This window comes from Schistocerca serialis, chromosome 3 (genome assembly GCF_023864345.2).
Source record: "Schistocerca serialis cubense isolate TAMUIC-IGC-003099 chromosome 3, iqSchSeri2.2, whole genome shotgun sequence".
Classification (NCBI taxonomy): Eukaryota; Metazoa; Arthropoda; class Insecta; order Orthoptera; family Acrididae; genus Schistocerca; species Schistocerca serialis.
The window spans coordinates 894,507,952-894,530,990 of NC_064640.1; the positions used below are offsets into that span (position 1 = coordinate 894,507,952).

At 40.6% G+C, this 23,039-nt stretch overlaps 1 protein-coding gene across 2 annotated transcripts in view; it reads left to right on the forward strand.

Annotated features, from left to right (window-relative positions):
• The window catches only part of LOC126471138 (delta(14)-sterol reductase LBR-like), a 765,587-nt gene that overhangs the window by 693,486 nt on the left and 49,062 nt on the right, over positions 1–23,039 (forward strand). For both annotated transcript variants that reach the window (XM_050099231.1, XM_050099232.1), the window contains one exon: positions 18,644–18,789. In XM_050099231.1, coding sequence (XP_049955188.1) covers positions 18,644–18,789 — 146 coding nt within the window. The remainder of the gene's footprint in view (positions 1–18,643; positions 18,790–23,039) is intronic.

Genomic DNA, 23,039 nt, shown 5'->3' on the forward strand with positions numbered 1-23,039 from the left:
GCGGTCCCGGCATGTTGTCGCTCTGCATGGACCTTGCTGCTCCTGTGTCCCCAACTGAACTCTACACTCACACCACATGGAAGAAGCTAGGTTGCCTCAAAGATAGGGCAGCAGAACTACTTATCAATAAGTGCCGCTGCTGCCACTAGCAGACAGGCAATGCTTAGGAAACTGAGTGGCGCCAGTGATCAGGAAAACAAGCAACGCAACCAGCCAATTAAATGATATGGTCTGGCAGAAACCTACACACGGCACCAACGCGAGCTGCAGCACGGCTCAAGCACATTGACATATTTTATACTATCTGGCCACAAAAAAGCTAGGGAATAAGTAAAAAATTTTTCAAGTTTAGAATGTTTTATCCATTCCAATATTTGAATATTGAACAGGCAAATTTTACTTCCCTATTTCATTGCTCTGATCAATCTACTACATCTACACTGGCCTGCAGTGTTAGTGGTCTCATCCATTGAAATCCAAATGTTTTCATGTTTCAATGCTTCCCAGATATGATGAATAACTTCGTTAAAACACTCAGGCACACTTTTTTTTTTTTTTTTAATTAAGGGTAGATTAGTAAGGCACTCTTTTATTAGTGTGTTTTTCTAAGAAAGGTTTAAGATAAACATTATTTAATTTCCACAGAGGAATGTTTGTCCTTATAAATGCTGTGCATAGTTCCTTGGCAAATGTGTCAGTTGAACTTCTGTCGACATCGATCTGTTCCCTAAATGATGTACTTACAAATTTTTAACATAAAGTGGATTTTCTGGCTGCATTTTGTCTATGCTTTGCTGTGCAGATGCTGTACTACATAGAACTTTTTGTCAGAAGCAATACATCATCCACATGATAAACAAAATAATACTTGTCCATCCGCACTGATATTATCATTCCCAGAATCTGTATCATATTTATGCAACACAGATGATTGTGATAGTTTCACTGGTGGCATAATGAAGCAAAGTATTATTCACCCCATATACTTGATTTGAACTGTGATTGCAACTGCAAATAATTGCATGCCACACATCTGGAAGATGTGATCTTAAGTCATACCTGAGATGATTCAGTATCACGCTGTAAAGAAGGCGAACCCCAACTTCTGTTGCAGCATGGCTAAACAATTTGACCCTGCAACAAAATCATACAACTACAGTCAGTAGTAGTCAGTTAAAGAAAATAAAGTAAGTAGAACTTTAAATACCGTACTTTATAATTTAGTGATAAAATATTGTTTGATTATGATTAGGAATTTTTATTTTACCTAGAAAAAAAGGAAAATATACATTTAAATTTTAATAAATATGCATGCAAAATAAATTTTCCCCAAGATATGCAATTGCGTGCACTTCGAAACTTCACCAGTGACGACGTAAATGTGAAGAACACTGCTAATGCATACATTAAGGCTATTCAGAAACTTTATGTATCTTGCATACAAATAGATGTACCCAGTACATTAAGTGACCCAAACAAATCAGGAAGCCCTTCTTTTCTCACAAAAGCATTGAAAGGTTTGTACATTTAGGTACTAGAGCATATTGAAATACACAGAAATGAGCAAGCTTATAGCATACCAAATTGACTTGTTGTGCATATACACTTATCTCCCATTTGCTGTTAACCCAGTGTTTGAAATGTATGATTGGGTTACTGGGAGGAACAGTGACTAGAAGTGAGCTACAGCAAACTGCAGTCTGCATAACTAATTAAACGGCTGTGACATTCCTTGGTTTGTTGCCAGAATGTGTAAAACTATCACTTTCACTCCTCTTCACATGGCACATTGCCCTGTGGTATAAGGCTGTTGTAAAACAGTGAGAAGCTGCCCTACGATCGTGTTAGTTACATAGTATGTGTTATAGAATGTCACATTTGGGTTAGTGTAGCTATATATTATGATGAGGCAGCTGTAAATTTAATTGGAGATCTGTCAAAAGTATTAGCCAATAACGAGATGATAGTGATGTAAATTTTGAAACTCTGTTAACAAAACGATTTTATTGTATTTAGAGAATGGATTTTATTTTCTGGTTCTGTAGGAAACCCCCCGCCCCTCCATTTGCTGTGTGTGTGTGTGTGTGTGTGTGTGTGTGTGTGTGTGTGTGTGTGTGTGTGTGTGTCTGTCTTTTGTCCTCACGTGTGCCTCTGCGTGCCTGCCTTTTTCTTAATACCCTGATGTTGAGTTCCTGGTCATCATGTGTCACCAAAAATTATTTGTTAGTATTATTCAGAAAACTATATATAACAATGGTCTTTTATAAGAAGTAAGGTGTACCGGTGACAGAACTGAGATATTCAAGTCTAATATAAAAAGTATTCCCCTGGTTATCATTTGAGTGAACATTTAAAAATTTGAGGAAATGTGGACCTGGGACCAGGACTATCTGGCTATTTTGGCTGGTGTAGCAAGGGATGTGAAATATGGGTCTCAAACTCATTGTTATATGTTTGGTGTACCTTGATACAAAAGAAATGACTGGGTAAAGGAACTATTTGTCATATCATAGTTTTGTGTATCTATTTTTCAATCTGGAGCTGTGTCTTTACACTGTGACAAGTTGAATCAAGATTGATCATTTCAGTGGCAGTGAAAACAAGCAGTTTACTACACACACATTTGTGTGCTCCATCATAAAATGTTGTGTACTATATTTGGCACAAAAGAATGAGGACTGAGTCTGAAAATTTGTTTACTTACCAAATGCATTCAGTTGGTAGTGGTCCGTTGAAAATAGGAACTGTTTGAATCATATTTGCCTGTTATTTTTTGTGTGATTGTACAGGAGTTCCACTGTCTCCACCATCTGGTAGTAAACTGTTTGTCGTCTCTCACTGAGTTATCAATTTTGGTTAAACTTAATCACATTATATGGAGACAGTCAAATATCAAAAACCAAGTTCTACGCTAGTAGTCATAACAAATAATTATTCAGTAATGTAAGTAGTGCAGTTTAATGCATGTACAGAAATAACTAGTAAACAACTAATACTTAAGGACTAAAATTACAAATTACTTAAATAAAAGAAACCTCACATGTTTTATTAGTAGAACACTTACAGGGTGTTTCAAAAATGACCGGTATATTTGAAACGGCAATAAAAACTAAACGAGCAGCGATAGAAATACGCCGTTTGTTGCAATATGCTTGGGACAACAGTACATTTTCAGGCGGACAAACTTTCGAAATTACATTAGTTACAATTTTCAACAACAGATGGTGCTGCAAGTGATGTGAAAGATATAGAAGACAACGCAATCTGTGGGTGCGCCATTCTGTACGTCGTCTTTCTGCTGTAAGCGTGTGCTGTTCACAACGTGCAAGTGTGCTGTAGGCAACATGGTTTATTCCTTAGAACAGAGGATTTTTCTGGTGTTGGAATTCCACCGCCTAGAACACAGTGTTGTTGCTAGAAGACGAAGTTTTCAATGGTGGTTTAATGTAACCAAAGGACCAAAAAGCGATACAATAAAGGATCTGTTTGAAAAATTTCAACGGACTGGGAACGTGACGGATGAACGTGCTGGAAAGGTAGGGCGACCGCGTACGGCAACCACAGAGGGCAACGCGCAGCTAGTGCAGCAGGTGATCCAACAGCGGCCTCGGGTTTCCGTTCGCCGTGTTGCAGCTGCGATCCAAATGATGCCAACGTCCACGTATCGTCTCATGCGCCAGAGTTTACAACTCTATCCACACAAAATTCAAACGCGCAACCCCTCAGCGCCGCTACCATTGCTGCACGAGAGACATTCACTAACGATATAGTGCACAGGATTGATGACGGCGATATGCATGTGGGCAGCATTTGGTTTACTGACGAAGCTTATTTTTACCTGGACGGCTTCGTCAATAAACAGAACTGGCGCATATGGGGAACCAAAAAGCCCCATGTTGCAGTCCCATCGTCCCTGCATCCTCAAAAAGTACTGGTCTGGGCCACCATTTCTTCCAAAGGAATCATTGGCCCATTTTGCAGATCCGAAACGATTACTGCATCACGCTATCTGGACATTCTTCGTGAATTTGTGGCGGTACAAACTGCCTTAGACGACACTGCGAACACCTCGTGGTTTATGCAAGATGGTGCCTGGCCACATCGCACGGCCGACGTCTTTAATTTCCTGAATGAATATTTCGATGATCGTGTGATTGCTTTGGGCTATCCGAAACATACAGGAGGCGGCGTGGATTGGCCTCCCTATTCGCCAGACATGAACCCCTGTGACTTCTTTCTGTGGGGACACTTGAAAGACCAGGTGTACCGCCAGAATCCAGAAACAATTGAACAGCTGAAGCAGTACATCTCATCTGCATGTGAAGCCATTCCGCCAGACACGTTGTCAAACGTTTGGGGTAATTTCATTCAGAGACTATGCCATATTATTGCTACGCATGGTGGATATGTGGAAAATATCGTACTATAGAGTTTCCCAGACCACAGCGCCATCTGTTGTTGAAAATTGCAACTAGTGTAATTTCGAAAGTTTGTCTGCCTGAAAATGTACTGTTGTCCCAAGCATATTGCAACAAACGGTGTATTTCTATCGCTGCTCGTTTAGTTTTTATTGCCGTTTCAAATATACCGGTCATTTTTGAAACACCCTGTAGAAAGTGCAACAAGTTTTCTAGAGAGACTACCTGCAGGACACTTGTCTGACCTCTTCTGGACCACTGCTGTGTAGTATGTGACTCACATGTGATATGATTGATGGAGCACCCTGAAATAGTTCAAAGAAGGGCATCTTGTTTTGTATTATCGTGAAATAGGGGAGTGTGTGTCATGGATATGATACACAAGTTGGGCTGGCAGTCCTTACATCAAAGTTTTCTTTCTTTTTCTTTTATCTTTTTTTTTTTTCGGGATGTTGTCGAGAAATTCTAATCACCAACTTTCACCTCCAAATGCAAAAATATTTTGTTTACACTCACCTTCATACATAGAAATGATCATCATAATAAAATAAGAAAAATCAGATTTAAGAGTTAGTTCTCAAGCGGTATTAGACACTATAATGGTAAAGAAACAGCTTGAAGGTGGTTCGATGAGAATTGCATAGTAGTTATGTAGAGGTAAGTATTAACTGCAGCAGAAGCACAGAACTTTATCTCTGTTTTATTACATGTACGAGGTCTGTTCAAAAAATTTCAGAACATTTGTAATTTCTTGCCAATGATGAGTTGAAGCAAAATGTGGTTGGTATCCCTGCACATGCCTGTGTTAAATATGTAACTACCAGAAGTTTCAGTGTTGTATGTCTGTTAGTTATTGTTCATTGCTGTATTGAATAGAATGTTGTGTTGTACAGTTTGCGAATTTTGAGATGGCAGAGCTAGAGGAGCATAGTGGCTGCATTAAATTTTGCGTGAAACTCAGAAAACTGTTACAAAGACACACAACATGATGCAGGAAGCCTATGGTGATAAGTGCTTAAGATTAGATTAGATTAGATTAATTATTCATTCCATAGATCCATAAAAGAGGGAATCCTCCTGGGTGTGGAACATGTCAGATAAACGCATTACAAAACTGTAATTAGAAAAACTTGAGTTTCATTAATTTTAATGATCCTCAGTCAATAAACTGTAAAATTATGTACATGAATTAAATTTAAACTTCTAATATTTACAGGTTTAATACTTACATCTGCTTTCATTAAATCCATCATTCAGACATTTGCTAGTTTCTTGACTATTACAACCAAGTATTGTCAAAAACTGAAATAAATTTTTCAGTGATCCTCAGTTAAGAACAGTCAGATTATGTACAAGATTTAAAATTAAACTTCCACTATTTACAGGCTTAAGACTTACATCTGCTTTCCATACATCCATAATTCACACAGTAGGTAGTTACTTGGCTGTTACCACCAAGTATTGTCAAAAATTAAAGTATAATAAATTTTCATTAAAATGGTCTACTGCACTTGTTGAGAAACTCATGGATGGAATAGGAGGAGTTGGGCACCAAAAATTCTTTTAAATTGTGTTTAAATTGTGCCTTGTCTGAAACTAAACTCTTAATGGTTGCTGGTAACTTATTGAAAATATGCTTTGAAAATATTCTGTACTTGGTGTTACAAATGTTTCACATGGTTTAAAAATGGGCGGACAGAAGTTAAAGATGACCCTCATTCAGGACACCCTTTGATGTCTACTGACGATGCTCATGTCAGTAACGTCAGTGAAATTGTGCATGCCTGTTGAAGACTGACTGTCCGAGAGATTGCAGAAGAAAGTGGATCGTGTGATGAAATTCTGACGCAACATATTGGAATACATCGTGTTGCCACCAATTTCATCCCATGCCTCATGAGTCAAGACCAGAAAAACCTTTACCTCACAATCTGTGAAGCGCCTTTGGATTGCCCAAATGGGAACGAGATGTTCCGTAAGAGAATCATAACTGGTGATGGGACGTGGTTCTATAGTTACGATGTTGAGGCCAAGGTTCAATCTTCACAAAGGTGGTGAGACAATTCATGGCTCTTGCATCACAATGACACCCACACATTCATCCCTGTTGGTGTGTGACTATTGAACAAAAAACAAAATCACTGTGCTGCCTCATCCTCTGTACTCTCCTGGCCTGGCCTCTGTGGACTTTATTTTTGTTTTTTATTTTTGTTATTTTTTTTATCTTTGTAATTTTTTTATTTCCAACATTGACAACACCATTGAGAGGACAAAGGTTTACAACTATAGATGAGATAAAAGAGAATTCGCAGATGGTGTGTCGTGCAATACAGCAAGCACCGTGCTAAGACTCTTTCCGGGAGTGGAAATCGCATTGGGAGCAGAGTATCAATTGTAGAGGAGAGTATTTTGAAGGAGACCAGGCACAATAAGTAAAAGGTAAGCTTAGAAAACTTTTATGGACAAAATTCAGGAATTTTTTGAACAGGCCTTGTGTACGTAATGAAATTTCACAGCTAGTTATGGAAGATGGCCGTTTGAATGGTGCTAACAAAGAGACAGCCAAGAACTTTACACATGTACAGAGCTCTTGCATGCCTGCATATCTCTCTCACCCAACTGCAAGCTTCTCTCACCACCCTGCCATGTTGTCTAAACGGGAAGATTCGGAAACTGCGAATGTGCTGCCTTAGATGTTAATGCAGCCGCATAAGGAACAGTGAATAGCTTGCACACGCATATTGTATACGCTCCAGGAAATCCGGGGAAAAACCCGGTAATATTTTCAACCGGGAGACAACTGTGAGAAACCCAGGAATTTATTAGAATTCCAGGAATTTCTTGTTGTTTTTAGTTTTCAGTTAAATTTTTGTAGTTTTGTTTGCTAAGAACTGATACTCCAACAAAGAATTTTACTTTAGTCAGTCCGCTACTGCAGTATAATACTGCAGAAATAAAACATAAAGGGGGGGGGACTTAAGTTACTTTTTACAGCAACAAAACAGTGCACACACAAGCGTCTGCCCACAGCAAAATGTGTCACAGGCTTTAGGATGAAGACTATGCAATACTTCATAACAACAAACTGTTTCCAGTGGGCATGACGTCACAATGGCTTTCATTAGGTTTGTTTAAGCAGTTGCCAGCGGGCTTATGCGCATGCACAGTTGAGTCGCATATGACAAGTACCTTCTCCTGCTTCTGGCTACTTGAAGTGCAACTTTTACTGTATCCAAGGTAACTACACACGAACTGTATCAGCAGTAGCAACAAGCAGACAGATGCCATCCGGCCAAGCTGCCAGATTCATGCATTCGCAGAGCAGTCTTAGTTGTAGTGGAATGAGGGGTAGTCTCCATGTGAATTGTGTTTACATTTAGTGATTTTGCTGTTTATTTTTGATTTACAGCTCTCAAGTCAAATGAAAACAAAACAGATTTTAGTGGCCGGGAGCTATAAAGTGAATTAAAATACATTCACATAATTATTAGTTTCTGTTTTCTGATTTTATTTCATTTCCAGGTTTTTGGCAGCCTGGCATTAATTGCTTTGCAGAACAACGAAGTTATTTTTGCCGAATTGCTAAAAAGATTTGGCTTTAATTAATCTTTTCTGCAGAGGCAGTCGATTTATTTGAAACACTATTATCTAGTGTCAACTGTCGGTGGAATTTCAAGTGCGCGTTGTTATCTTTTGGGACGTATGGCATTATGCCATAATAAAGAACTAAACATGAGAATATAATACTGCATCCCGAAAACTACACTGGAAAGTTTAATATCAGCTTGGGGCCCACCTCTTGATGAATCTGGACATAAGAATGCGCTCTTTAAGTCGAATTATCCAATTTAGTATGGTTTACAAAATTCTGATGCTCTTGGAGTATCCTCTGATGTCCATTCTCTGGGTCTCTCTGACAACTGCTGAAACGAATTCTAATAAGTTGTGGGAAAATATTGTGATTTGTGGTGTGAAAAGTGTTACTTTCAAAGTACATTTCATTTTACGCAGTACGAGTTATGTTACATGTGCGAACATGCTTTGAATTTCTTAAATCACAGAACGTTTGATTCTCATTTATAGCTTAACACTCTGAGGGCCAGCCATTTAGCAGAATTTTGGGCCCAGAAGACCAGACATTTATGTCATTACTTAAAATTTTACTGTCACATTTATGTGATGTATTGAAGTGTAAAACATGCAAAAAAGACAAATATTATAAGTGAAAGCTTAATTTTTTCTTGTAGCTGCACTATGTACATTAATTTAAATCATTAACTTTTCCTATTTGTGTGTTCGAACTACTTAACAATGATGTTGCTATATGCTGACATCATCACATGTCCTATGCTCTGCTTCACTACATTTACATGCGACACATCTTCCGAAAGACAAAATTGTTTTTCACTGTTGTGTGTGCATGTTAAGGTCTGAAGCACATTTGCTAGACCAGTTGACTGCAGCACCTGGAAAACAGCAGTAGTTTATGATTTAGTCAGCACAGTCGTTACTCGTCTTCAGTTAGACAAGGGGTAAATAGTTTCAGTCTAATATTTCTACTTATCCTTCACTGTACAAAAAGCCACTCTGTCAGTATTAGCCAAAGTTTTTAAAAACAAGACGAAACCTGACAGCCTAAGCCCGTTTCAATACTGGCTGCATTTACATGGGAGCGAAAATTGATTGTGGAATTGGAAAACTGGCAACCAGAAGCAGATTTCCATAATCAATTTTGAAGTGTTTGCATGACTGCCCAGAAACGGTATTGGGAGATTGGTTTACAAAATCCGATTTTGGAAGCCCCATGTAAACAGGATGATTATCTGCTATCATTGACTGGTGAGATCACGTGACCTGAGCTATGATTGGCTTACAAAAGCACACTGTGATTTCGATTTCAATGCTTTGGAAACTAAAATTCTGTTTTTGATGGAATTCGACTACACACCTTCGTAATACAAAAATATGCAGCGTACATGTTGCCGCAAATCAAAGATCTTTCCAAAATGCCTTTTTTTCTGGGGTTCGTTTCCTAAAGTGGCAGGAGGTTCTACGCTGGTATATAAAACCTTAACCATTCAAAGGATTGATAAGTTTTAAAATTCGGAGGGAGTATACTGTCACTGAACATGGAAGAAGTGTATTTTTGCCTGGGAGAAAGTGTGTTTTTTAACTAGGAAGCCTGGGAAAAATTTGGGGAACTTTTTTTTCCCCTTGTCTTTGTGTACACCCTGACACAGCATGGTTTCAAATTTCTTATTTCTTGACAACACAGATCACAAAAAAGAAATTTTCAGTATTATTTAATTACTTTTGATTCAATGAAGGGACAATAAAATTTTATCTGCTACAAACTGTCTACATATGGAAGTCATAGACAGTTTCGCAGATTTTCTTCACTCAAGTTGTCATGTAATCGTGACTTATTTAATCTCGTAATTGAAAAAAGCCTTTCACACACACATTTTGCTCAAAACATTTATGTCATGTTTACAACCTAATTATATAGATGTGGAAATTCTTCTTGAAGAAAACTTTGTAGAACACCTGTACAATTTTAATGAAAAAAAAAAAAAAATCTTTTAAAGTTGAATTACATTGCAGAATGATCAATTTCACTTGCAAATGCACAGGGGCATTTTCAACAGGAATGACAAACAGTCCCAAAAACAGATGTGAGACAGACTGGTGGTGTCCTGAAAAGTTTTAAAACTGTCCTTGTAATTTGTCATAATTCACATTTTCTTTAACACCTGTGGGCTTTCAGAAACAATAGTGGTTTTTGTCAGAAGTAGTCTTTTCCACAATGTGATTTTCTTTTTAAATACATCCCCTTTCCCATTATATGAGAAACAAGTTCCTTCTCATCTTATATTGCGCTGCTAAGGGCAGTATGCAGTCAAGTCCATTTGAAATGAGGTCTGCAACCCATTCCAGATCTTGTAATTTTGGTTCCTACTTTAATTGTTCTTTTTTCAGAACTTCAAAAATAGTGGATCTTAAATTGAAAAACCATTCCTGGCATGCTTCCTGGTGTAACCAATATCTTAAACAGTACTACATAATGTCTCCGTGATCTTTATTCAGTTTCATGAAAAGCTGTTGAAACTGAAGTCGTAATAATTTGTGTGCTTCAGAACTACTTGTACCACCAATTTCATCATGCCTGCGAATGTAGCACAAAGAGCTCCTTGATATGCATAACCATGAATCCCTTACAAATCATTTGTTAATAGTTTTATTTTGTTGCCCTTTCACCATGAGTTAAATTTTCAAATTCCTTGTTCATGTTTTATAACAGTTCTGTAGCAAATTTGTGCTGTGTGTCGATTATGGGACTGCATAGTATAGATTAAGTCTCATCATCTTTCTCTTCAGAAATGAAGTGTGATTCCCAGTTACTTTTAAAGGTTTGTGATGATGAATTACTAGACTGACTCTCTTTGTCAGTCCGTCACTGGAACTGTAAACAAATTTTATACAATGAACAAATAGTGTACAATAAATGGCACTGACTCTATGATTGGTCCGAACTGAAGCAAGTTGTGCCAAACAAATAATGCCACACAAGATATCGGAAGAAACATTGCCACATTACACTGCTAAATGAATGTACCAGGTAGTTCCAAGAGCGGTGGTGCACAGGCTGAAACATTCAGTGGTGTGCTAAGGCACACTGAGCTCTGGACAGCTGTTAGCAGGTGAGGCAGCTAAAAATAATGAAGCTGATTGAACCCCCCCCCTCCCCCCCTCACCTCTTGGGTATCATTGACTGGTGTGGAGTACGTCTTGGTCTCAGCAGCAGATGAAGGCAGGATGCTCTGAGTGAGTTTCTTGGCCCTGTTTTTCCATGGCAAAGCACCATTTCTGGTCACTTAGATGATCAAGGTGCCTCAGCAGTGGGCTGTGGCAAGTGATAATTCCACTTACCATTGTGGCGGCCCGAGTTCTTCCACCATACTGTGTCAGAACAATATTCCAGTCCTGGTAGCAGGTTTCCACAAGCACCTGTCTTAAATGCGTGGTTACGGGTTGTGCAGTCTGTGTTGGTGCAAAAATGACGTTACTTTCACCAGCAAGTAGTGGTTGCTCTTAAGACTGTATACAATATGTATGCTTTACGACAATCAGTGCTAAACCTTGTACTCCATTTTGTGCTGGACTGGACGAGAAGTGCATTAGGCAACAGTGGTATCAGGTGGCAAGAAGTTGTTTGTCTTACGTACCGTAAATTATAATTAAGATGGTAGATGTCTGCTGTACTTTTGCGCACACTCTTGAGTGTCATACTTTCACCTGTAGTCTTTAGTGGAATTAATGTTGTGCTTTGATGGTAACCCCATTGTTATCTCTGGACAAATAATATTTTGCACTAGTATTCCCACTCAGTGCGATGGTCTTTTTCAGAGAACTACAACCTGTGAACTGTTGAAACGTGAAGACGTTTACTTCGCCATTGACTGTTTAAACTGACAAATTATATTTACTTTGCATAGTTTTTTCAGTCTTGTGACTTGAAGAAAGTTATGCGTTACTGTTTTTAGAATCCTTATGTTTTCTACAATTTCCTTTAACAAGACTGAAATTTTCTTTTCCCTTACCGTGGGACATTAAACATTAATGGAAATATATCTATTTTACCCCAGCAGTATTGAGTATCATTTGGTGCGGTTTATTTATTCTTTTTCTATATGTCTCATAAGGAACTTAATCTACAGTAGTGTTATTTTTTTCTCATTTACTCTTCTTGAGAAACATACAAAATAAAAATGAATACTAGAAAGCAAATAGTGTGCATAGCACACGAACAATCATGGGGCACATTCATAAATGACAGAACACAACTTACACGGTAGACATCAATGTCCATTCAAAGTCATAAAAGCTTTGAACCAAGAAGGAAGAGGCATTGCACTGAAAATTGTGCCTAATGAACAATGGATAAATCATTACATGGTATTACGGGGTCCCCATAGGACTGAAAATTACGCTGAAGGAATGATACGATAAATCCAATTACTATGGAGGAACTACAAGAAGCTTTGAAATGTATGGAAAACAGGAAAGCCTCCGTAATGCATGAAATAAGTGCCAAATTACTTGAACATAGAGGCGTATCATTAGCTAAACATCTTTCAATGTTAGTAGGTGAATCCTGGAGGATTTGCAAGATCCCAGGCCATTGATATATGGCAGAAGTAATCTCTCTCTTCCAGAAATTGAAATCCAATGACTATTAAAACTGTCATGACATCAGTCTCTTAGAAACTGGCTTACAAAGTATATTCAAAGATGTTATAACGTCAAGTTGAACAAATATATTTCTAGGACGACACAATACATGTAAGTTGCGGATCAAGTAAACAAAGTAAGATGTGTGTACACTGTCACAGTCAAATCAGCACTCAGTCCAAGTCTAGCGGCCGCTGGCCGCCTGCCCGCTTAGGTGGTGCGGCTGCTGTACGCCTGGCAGACAGCGCCGCATGTAGAGGACTCGCGTAACTGCGTGGCAGCACTTTGAAAGATCGGTGAGTCACAACACTTTTCCTCCCTTTGAATTTTTTGCACTGGTCTTGATAGAGGTGGCCTGTAGATTGGTAACGTCCATAGGTGGTGTTTGACTGACCGTAAAGTCTCGAGGAGGAGGCTTCCCGTACGGACTGAAGTGTCCCCAATGATAACGGGTTGAGATGACTGGAGACATGGGGGTCGAATCTGCTGGGGCCCCGTGCCCCAATCTACCCGTTGTGGCAAGTCCGGTTGTTATAACAGGAGACATGGGCGATGTGTCGGCGTCCGTAAGAGGAGGCAAGTAGAGTTGCTCCGACAGATGATGGTCATCTGGTTCCTGCATGGGCACGTCTCCTGGTGGCATCAGTTCTTGTGCTGGCACCGACATGATGGTGAGAGGGCTGCGTTGTGAATAATGACAGATTCCAAGATAGGTAGAGCCGGAGGTGGTGTAGCGGCATTCGGAACAGGCGTTGCCGGCACACGAGGTCGAAGCTGATCTGAATGACGCACTGCAACACCTGTGTCCGTCTGGATTTCATACAGGCGTCGGCCACGATGTCGTAAGATGTGGCCAGGACTCCATTTTGGCCGCTTGCCATAGCCCCGTACCCATACAAGGTCGCCGGCGGTGAACCAGCCAAGCGAAGGCATCCGCGGCCGTGAAGTGGAAGGCCGCAGAAGATGAAGTAGCGTGTGGGGCTGTCGGCCATGTAAGAGCTCAGCCGGGCTGTGGTCGCCCATGGGGGTGAAACGGTAAGAAGCCAGAAAGTGAAGAAGCGCATCATCAGCAGCAGAAGAAGTCAGGACTTCCTCATCTGAGCCTTAAATGTGTGGACCAGTCGTTCAGCCTCACCGTTTGACTGTGGATGGAACGGAGGGGCCGTGAGATGCATGGTGCCATGATGGGCACAAAAATCCGCAAAATCGGAAGAAATCGGAAGAGGCAGATTGCGGACCATTATCAGTAACAAGAGTAGAGGGAAGGCCTTCCAAAGAGAAAATGCGAGCTAGAGCATTGGTGGTTGACGCGATGGTAGGCGTCGTGCAACGGACAATGAAAGGAAAGTTAGAGTAGGCGTCAATAACGAGAAGCCAATAAGTACCTCAAAAAGGTCCCGCGAAGTCAGCATGAATACGCTCCCAGGGCTTCTCAGCAAAGGCCATGGTGACAAAGATGACTTCGGGGCGGCAGCCTGTGACGCAGAAGGGCCGCAAGCAGCGACCATGTGTGCGATTTCAGAGTCGTTGCCGGGCCAGTACACATGATGGCGCGCCAGAGATTTTGTGTGAGAGACACCCCAGTGCCCTTGGTGAAGGAGGCGCAAGACTGAAGCACGCAAAGACGCAGGTACCACAACACGCGGCGAAGCATTGTCAGTGGAAAGGAGGATAGCATCATAACTAGGTGTGAGGCGGTAACGCAAAACGGTGTAGTTCTGCTACGGATCAGAAGTCTTAGTGGACGGACGATCTGGCCAACCCTTCTGAATACAGCGTAAAACATGGGAGAGGGTAGGATCAGAACCCGTAGCAGCCGCCAACCGGTCCCCGGTGACGGGGAACCCGTCCACAACCCGCTGCTCGGCTGCCACATCAGGACCCATGGGAAGGTGAGACAGTGCATCAGCATTCGCATGTTGAGCTGTCGGCCGGAAATGAATCTCATAATTGAAACGTAAAGAGCCCAACGCAGCCTTGTTGGGAAGCGACGTTGATGGATGAAACAAGGAAACAAGTGGTTTGTGGTCCGTAACAAGATGAAATTTGGATCCATAGAGAAAAACACCAAACTTATGAAGAGCATAAATAATGGCCAAAGCTTCGTCTAGTGTTGGATTTGCCAACGGAAGGGCACATTGCCTAACTTCTTTGTCGGGTGCCGACCGGATAATAGCATCCCGTACCATGGAATCGGCGTAGGATTCTTTGTGAACGTCAGTAACAAATTGACACTTTTGACTGAGTTCAGCAGCCCAAGCGCGATAGGATTGATTTGGTTGTTTTTGACAACGATAGAAGGCAACATGAGAGGCTACCACATGTGTATGCTTTTGAAAATATATGGACAGAAGTGAGCACATTTCAGCAAAGGACAAAGACGCAGGATCTTTCAAAGGAGCCTATTGCGACAACAACCGATACATTTGAGGTGAAATCCATGAAAGGAACAGAGACTTACATGTTTGGTCGTCCACGACATGAAATGCCAAGAAGTGCTGTCGAAGACATTTTTCGTAATCAGACCATTCTTCTGCTGTCTCGTCATAAGGAGGAAAAGGAGGTAGAGACGATGACGAGAGACGCCCCGCATTGGAAGCCGCGACGAAATCACGAATCACAGATGTGAGAAGCATTTGCTGTTCAATGAGACCTTGCAATAGTTGCTCTAAAGTAGCCTGTGGGTCAACGATGAAAAAATAAAGTTCACTACCTCGTCGCCAATTGTTATAATGTCAAGTTGAACAAATATATTTCTAGGACGACACAATACATGTAAGTCATGGATCAAGTAAACAATGTAAGACGTGTGTACACTGTCACAGTTAAATCAGCACTCAGTCCAAGTCTAGCGGCCGCTGGCTGCCTGGCCGCTTAGGTGGCGCGGCTGCTGTATGGCTGGCAGACAACGCTGCATGTAGAGGACCCGCGTATCTGCGCGGCTGCACTTTGAAAGATCAGCGAGTCACAACAAAAGATTATCAATAACTACATAAAAAATGTTGTAGAAGCTATCATTTCTTAGGAACAAAATGGGTTTATATCAGGTCGTTCATGCGTGGATAATGTGTCTGGAAGGGCATTAAAATGGCCAAAACCTTTATAACAATGCCAACCCCAAAGGGAAATGGAAAAAATCAAGGGAGAAGGAGATTTTTTGTTAATGGAAATGTAAACAAAGAAATTAGGATAGTTAGGATAGAGACTTAAGAATACAGCGCTGTGCTTCTGTTTGCAGGTGATTTTGTTATTCTTCAAAAAAATGATGATGACCACCAGAGATCAGTATACAATCTGAACAAAATATGCAAGGAATCTTTTTCTAGTAATACAGCAAAAATAATAGCATTCTTAGGAAAATATTCACTTAGATCAAAAATTGTTTTAGATATTTCAGTTGTAGGCCAAGTCCCTTGGATCTCTTATTTAGGCTGTGTTGTAAGTTTTCATTTTCAGTCTGATATTAAAAATAAGATGCACAACTTCCAACTTGTCCGTGGTACAATTAGAAGAATTCTGGACCATAAAAGTGCAAAAAGAGACCACCATGAAAATCTGTAAAATGATGGCATAGAAGTCGAATGGGAAAAGAAATATTGGAAGCCCACAGAAAAGATGGAAATGATTTTATTTGTGAGTTTGGAACAGGCAATAGCCTAATCCTTGGAAGGAACACAGTGACGGTCTTACAAATCCATACATCAGCACTGGTAACTGTTTCTGAAAATATTTTAAAACTTTCCATGAATCCAGGCAAATATGCGTATCACAGTTTACTGTGTTGTTGTAGTATGTTCTCAGGCTTCGTATGAGAATCATAGTAGTGAACCCAAAATTCAGGAAATATTCATTAGCTTGTGTAGCATTTCAGGCATGTATTTTACTTCAATTTCAAGCTAGTAAATCAGTATTACAATTTCTGACTGTTCAGAATTTCATTTTCCAATGCAGAGCTTGTACACAGCTCATAGTCAGAGTTGTAGATTCTTTTCAATGTGTGACATATGTGTGAACTTTCCAGGCAGGTTAAAGCTGTGATACACTCCTGGAAATGGAAAAAAGAACACATTGACACCGGTGTGTCAGACCCACCATACTTGCTCCGGACACTGCGAGAGGGCTGTACAAGCAATTATCACACGCACGGCACAGCGGACACACCAGGAACCGCGGTGTTGGCCGTCGAATGGCGCTAGCTGCGCAGCATTTGAGCACCGCCGCCGTCAGTGTCAGCCAGTTTGCCGTGGCATACGGAGCTCCATCGCAGTCTTTAACACTGGTAGCATGCCGCGACAGCGTGGACGTGAACCGTATGTGCAGTTGACGGACTTTGAGCGAGGGCGTATAGTGGGCATGCGGGAGGCCGGGTGGACGTACCGCCGAATTGCTCAACACGTGGGGCGTGAGGTCTCCACAGTACATCGATGTTGTCGCCAGTGGTCGGTGGAAGGTGCACGTGCCCGTCGACCTGGGACCGGACCGCAGCGACGCACGGATGCACGCCAAGACCGTAGGATCCTACGCAGTGCCGTAGGGGACCGCACCGCCACTTCCCAGCAAATTAGGGACACTGTTGCTCCTGGGGTATCGGCGAGGACCATTCGCAACCGTCTCCATGAAGCTGGGCTATGGTCCCGCACACCGTTAGGCCGTCTTCCGCTCACGCCCCAACATCGTGCAGCCCGCCTCCAGTGGTGTCGCGACAGGCGCGAATGGAGGGACGAATGGAGACGTGTCGTCTTCAGCGATGAGAGTCGCTTCTGCCTTGGTGCCAATGATGGTCGTATGCGTGTTTGGCGCCGTGCAGGTGAGCGCCACAATCAGGACTGCATACGACCGAGGCACACAGGGCCAACACCTGGCATCATGGTATGGGGAGCGATCTCCTACACTGGCCGTACACCACTGGTGATCGTCGAGGGGACACTGAATAGTGCACGGTACATCCAAACCGTCATCGAACCCATCGTTCTACCATTCCTAGACCGGCAAGGGAACTTGCTGTTCCAACAGGACAATGCACGTCCGCATGTATCCCATGCCACCCAACGTGCTCTAGAAGGTGTACGTCAACTACCCTGGCCAGCAAGATCTCCGGATCTGTCCCCCATTGAGCATGTTTGGGACTGGATGAAGCGTCGTCTCACGCGGTCTGCACGTCCAGTACGAACGCTGGTCCAACTGAGGCGCCAGGTGGAAATGGCATGGCAAGCCGTTCCACAGGACTACATCCAGCATCTCTACGATCGTCTCCATGGGAGAATAGCAGCCTGCATTGCTGCGAAAGGTGGATATACACTGTACTAGTGCCGACATTGTGCATGCTCTGTTGCCTGTGTCTATGTGCCTGTGGTTCTGTCAGTGTGATCATGTGATGTATCTGACCCCAGGAATGTGTCAATAAAGTTTCCCCTTCCTGGGACAATGAATTCACGGTGTTCTTATTTCAATTTCCAGGAGTGTATATGGACATGTGAACCTAGAAATGTGCTTTCATGTGCAAAGTCTTTAAAGTTTACAGATGTGGGTTCAAGAAAACAATTTTAATGTGTCTAGAAAATTTTTACATTGCATACATTGCTGGAAAAAAAAATCTCTGATTTCGAACAAAATGTGATACACAGTTTTAATAAAAATGTTTTTGTGTGGTGAACACAATGAACAGGACTTCATGTGACATGAGCACTTAAAAATTAACAAAGTGATTTGACTTAAGTTATTTACAGTACACGACTGGTTTAGTCCATGGTGTAATTTTGCCTCACTACTTAAGTTGCATTACATATATATTGTACCATTCAACTTACTTTTTGATCTCAGATTATTTTTCATTGATATCAAGTAAATCAGTTATTCCTTCTTACCCATCAAGTGACTGTTTTACAGAGTATGTATTAAATACATGAAATCTGTTTTTGTTACTCTAAAGGTTATTGTGTGGGCTGCCACCCAGAAGTGAACATCTATTAACACTATATGTGATTCTCTTACAGATTCTACACTTGCTACCGAGTACGTGAAAGATAATGAAAAAAAGTATCTGAATAAATATCCTATGGAATTTGGAGGAAGACTTGGTACTTTGTTGCTGATTTTGTTACTGCCTTTATATGTCTTGAGTTTGTTTTGTTTTAATTTGGTAAGTACTACATATAAATGTAGTGAGCAGTATATTCTCTCTTATCAGAAGTCATCTTCTCTTGATCTATGTGCTGTTGTACAGCATAAGACATAAAGATAAATGCTCTGAAACCTTTGGTTACAGAAACTGAATCCTTAAAAGTCCTGTTTTGCAGCTAACAGTTTGAAAAAGACATAGTTAAAGATCACACTGCTAATACTCTATGGTTATGTTAATGAATCTTAATTTCTTCTCCTACAAGGTGGCAGCTCTGCAGGACTCATCAGTTTTTTATTTTTTATTGTAATGCATTATTGAGCTATTCGTTAGCAAAATCAACTCTTTAACTGTGAACTTTGAATGCAACTTATTAAATATAATGAAAGGCTTGATGTTGAAATGTAAATTTGATAGCTGGCTGAAGAGGCTGAGCGGTTCTAGGCGCTACAGTCTGGAACCGCGCGACCGCTACGGTCGCAGGTTCGAATCCTGCCTCGGCCATGGAAATGTGTGTTGTCCTTAGGTTAGTTAGGTTTAAGTAGTTCTAAGTTCTAGGGGTCTGATGACCTCAGCAGTTAAGTCGCATAGTACTCAGAGCCATTTTGTAAATTTGTAATTATTGTTTCCTTGTTGATCAGTCAAGGAAATTTCATGAATTTCAGTTCAATGCCATACAACAAAAGTCTGCCTGCATACCATATGGAAATGCCAACTTAATATGGGGTAGAAAAGTGTCTGTGTCACAGCACAAAGGTTAATTTGGTATGAGAAAACTGCCATTTGCAGTTTGAAGAGTGGAAAAAGGTTATTTGTACTTATTGGTAAATGTGTGTCATAAATCATTTTTGGGGGGTGGGGTGGACAATAAATAGGTCACACTTGCCAACAGAAATTGTGCTATTCTCATAGAGATAATATTTGCATGGAAATGAATTGGATCCCAAATATATCACCCTCATTATTTTCCACCTCCCTCTCATTCAGGGATTTGCTGGTAGATCATATGCACTTCGTTCATCTACAGCACCCTACAGGTGACAAATGCACCACACCATTAGTTCTGAAATGAATCAGTGTGGTTTGATTGGCTTGATAAAGACTTCTTGGTTATGAGAGTACTTGCTTGATTCTCAAGATCATTGGGCCTCAGTGATGTTGAGCCACACTTCTTGGAATAATGCCTTGTGTTCATACTGGATCATTTTCTCTTAGTTGTGAGTTGAAGGGTGATGGTGATGGATGATTGTGGCTTCCGGCTATTTCCACTGTGTAATGGTGTTTGTGTCACAAAGGGTCTCCATTGTCATCAAAGTAAAATGGGGACAGCATATTGCTAGGGACTTGTACTGTTGCCAGTTTATGTTGCTTAATTACTATGTACATAATTTGCTAATGTCCAATGAGAACTTAATTTCAGATGCTAATAGTTAATTTCAGATGCTAATAGTTAATTTCCTCATAATGACAGTCAGGTGATATCTGTTTAACAGATTCCACAGAAATTGGTCTACTGTGTAATATCATTAATGTAATCTGTGGTGAAGAGAAAGCTAAGTTTTGAGGCCTGGGGAGTACCATTACATATTATTTTACTGTTAGACTGCAAACTCAAAATCATGGTATCATATGTTTGAAGAGTCTTTTTGTACCATGCTCATAATTTGTTAATTGTGTATATAGAATATGCATCATTATGTTTGTGATATTGTGTCATTTCAGTTGGGATAAGAGTTATCCATGGCTTATTGGAAACATGGTTACTATTTGTATGGAGTTGTCTAAAAGCTGTTAATTTTGTGGAAGGTAAAATACACAAACTCTAAATAATTTTTTTCCCCGTTTTGAAGTGAACATTCATATGTGATAACAGGTCCAAAGATTTCTTTGAAGGTGGAGGTGCCATTTGTTAAAGCATTGTTCTCATTCCTCTTTTAATTCTATGCTTTGATTATTTTCTTTTCTAATCTACAGTGGTGTACAAAATTTAAGGAGAAAAGTAACTTTCACATGCTGTATCACTGCCAAGTAACATAGCTTGATGAAGCTTGGGCTGTACATAGAAAGAACTGACATTGGATAGTACCCAATGAGACGAACAGAAATGACAATTTTATTCAAGAGAATAATTACGCTGAAGTCAATGCGAGTTATGTACTGTGTAGAGTGTACCATTCCTCCACCAGCATGGTTGACAACTGCTGGATGGTTATTGATGCCAGTGGACATGATGCAATGCATCATCCCACTTTTGCTCAATGTTATTTAAGTTCAGGAGGAGGGAGGCCAGGCCAGTACATTTGCCACGAATATCCTCTCATTCCTAGAGCTGCTTCCACCTGCACAGTTTGATGTGATAGCTCACTGTCATCCATAAAAATGAAGTCATAGATGAATGCACCTATGAAAAGAAGTAGATGGGGAAGAAGTACAGTGTCACAATGAAGTTTACTGGTGAGTATACCATGTTCAAAGATATGGAGGTCAGTACACTCGTGTAACATTTCCCTCCACCACACCATAACATCTGGACCACCACAACAATCATGCTCGACAGTGTTCCTGGGTGCATTACATGCCCTCATATGACAAGAGTTGAGAATACGTAATGCACCCAGGAAAACTGTCAAACATGATCATTTTGGTGGTCCAGGTGTTACAGTATGGGGAGACATAAGGTTCCACAAGCATACTGATGTTCAAATCTTTGAACGTGGTACACCTACAGAGCTGTGTTATTGTGACACTGTATACCTTTCCCACATGCATCTTTCCAGGCTACATTGCATCCGGACTTCCATTTTTATCAATGACAATGTGCGACCACATCGAACTGTGCAGGTGGAAGAGAGGATATTCGGTGAATGGACTGGACTGCCTGTTCCCCCCGACTTAAATCCCATGGAGCACTTGTAGAATGTGTTTGGCATACATATTGCAGCATGTCCACATGCACCATTGACCATCCAGCAATTGTCAACTTTTCTACCACAAGAATTCCCTCCCAGCTTTGTGCCCAGCATAGGAGCATGTTGCAGAGCATGCAGTGCCATCCTGCACCTATTGGTGAAGAATGATTTGTACAGTGAAAATCTTCTTTCAGCATCGTATGATGTCTCAGATACATGTGAAACGTACCACAGCTCTTCTTTGGCAAATTCCTCTTCAATATTTGTTTCTTCACCAGAAAGGCTTTTAAAAATTTGACTCAATGTTTTGTAACCAGATGTATTTTTTCCCTTAGCGCCTGATTCAGTTTCACAAACACAAGTTTTGCAACTCCAGTTGTTTCTGGCAGCATTTGTCTATCAGAAAAAGTGAATGTTCCAAGGAATTACTTTGGGCTTCCAACTGCTTAAAATATAAGGTATTTTGGAGAAACGATTATGAATGCACTGTGTCTTTTCTAGGATGCCGTTTTTAGTAAAACATTCTTGGACTGTGGCAGAACTGACTGTACCTTCCACATTTAGGAAATTCAATACACTTTTCGCTTCACTGAAGTGTTGCATTTTATAAGACACAACATGTAACCATGTTCCTCACTGAGTTAAAACTGGCCGAGGAGGTACAGCCAAATTTGCAAGGAGGTCACAAAATTTTTGAATTCTAATTGGTGACGTGACAAACACTGCCTTCACACTAGAAACAAGAAGATCCACATCATTATACTGACTTCTGATGATTTCAGCAATACAATGTAAACTGTAAGCAAGGCACATCAGGTGAACTAATTTAGGGTAAAGAATTTTTAATCTGGTTCCCACTTTAATGATATACAGAGCAACATCACTGACAAATAACAGTACACTATCAAATCATGTCATTGAAAAATCTGGCAACAGTAGGGTGATTTACTTGGTTGAGAATTTGTATATTAAGAAGTGACCTGCTCCCTGTTTTCATAGCACCAACTACAGCACTATGCATGAACTGTCCCAATGCATCTGTGGTTTCGTCAGTGTGTTTTTGTGATTTAGCATATTTTGAATATTACAAATCACTTCTTGAAAACATTGTGCTGTATAGTTTTTGCACTATGTAAATTTGTCTGATACTCTCCTATTTATGTATTTTTAGAAAAATACATGAAGTTTCACATTATTCGGTTTCCACAACTGAATGTCGGAACCCACTAACGCTAAGCTCAAGTCTTTGAAAAATATGTCACTATAACTCGATTGTTCACCAACATTGTTTTTGATCAGTTGCTGGTTTAACTTAGATTTATTCTTAACCCTCCCCTCAGGTCACCTGATATTAATTTGCTG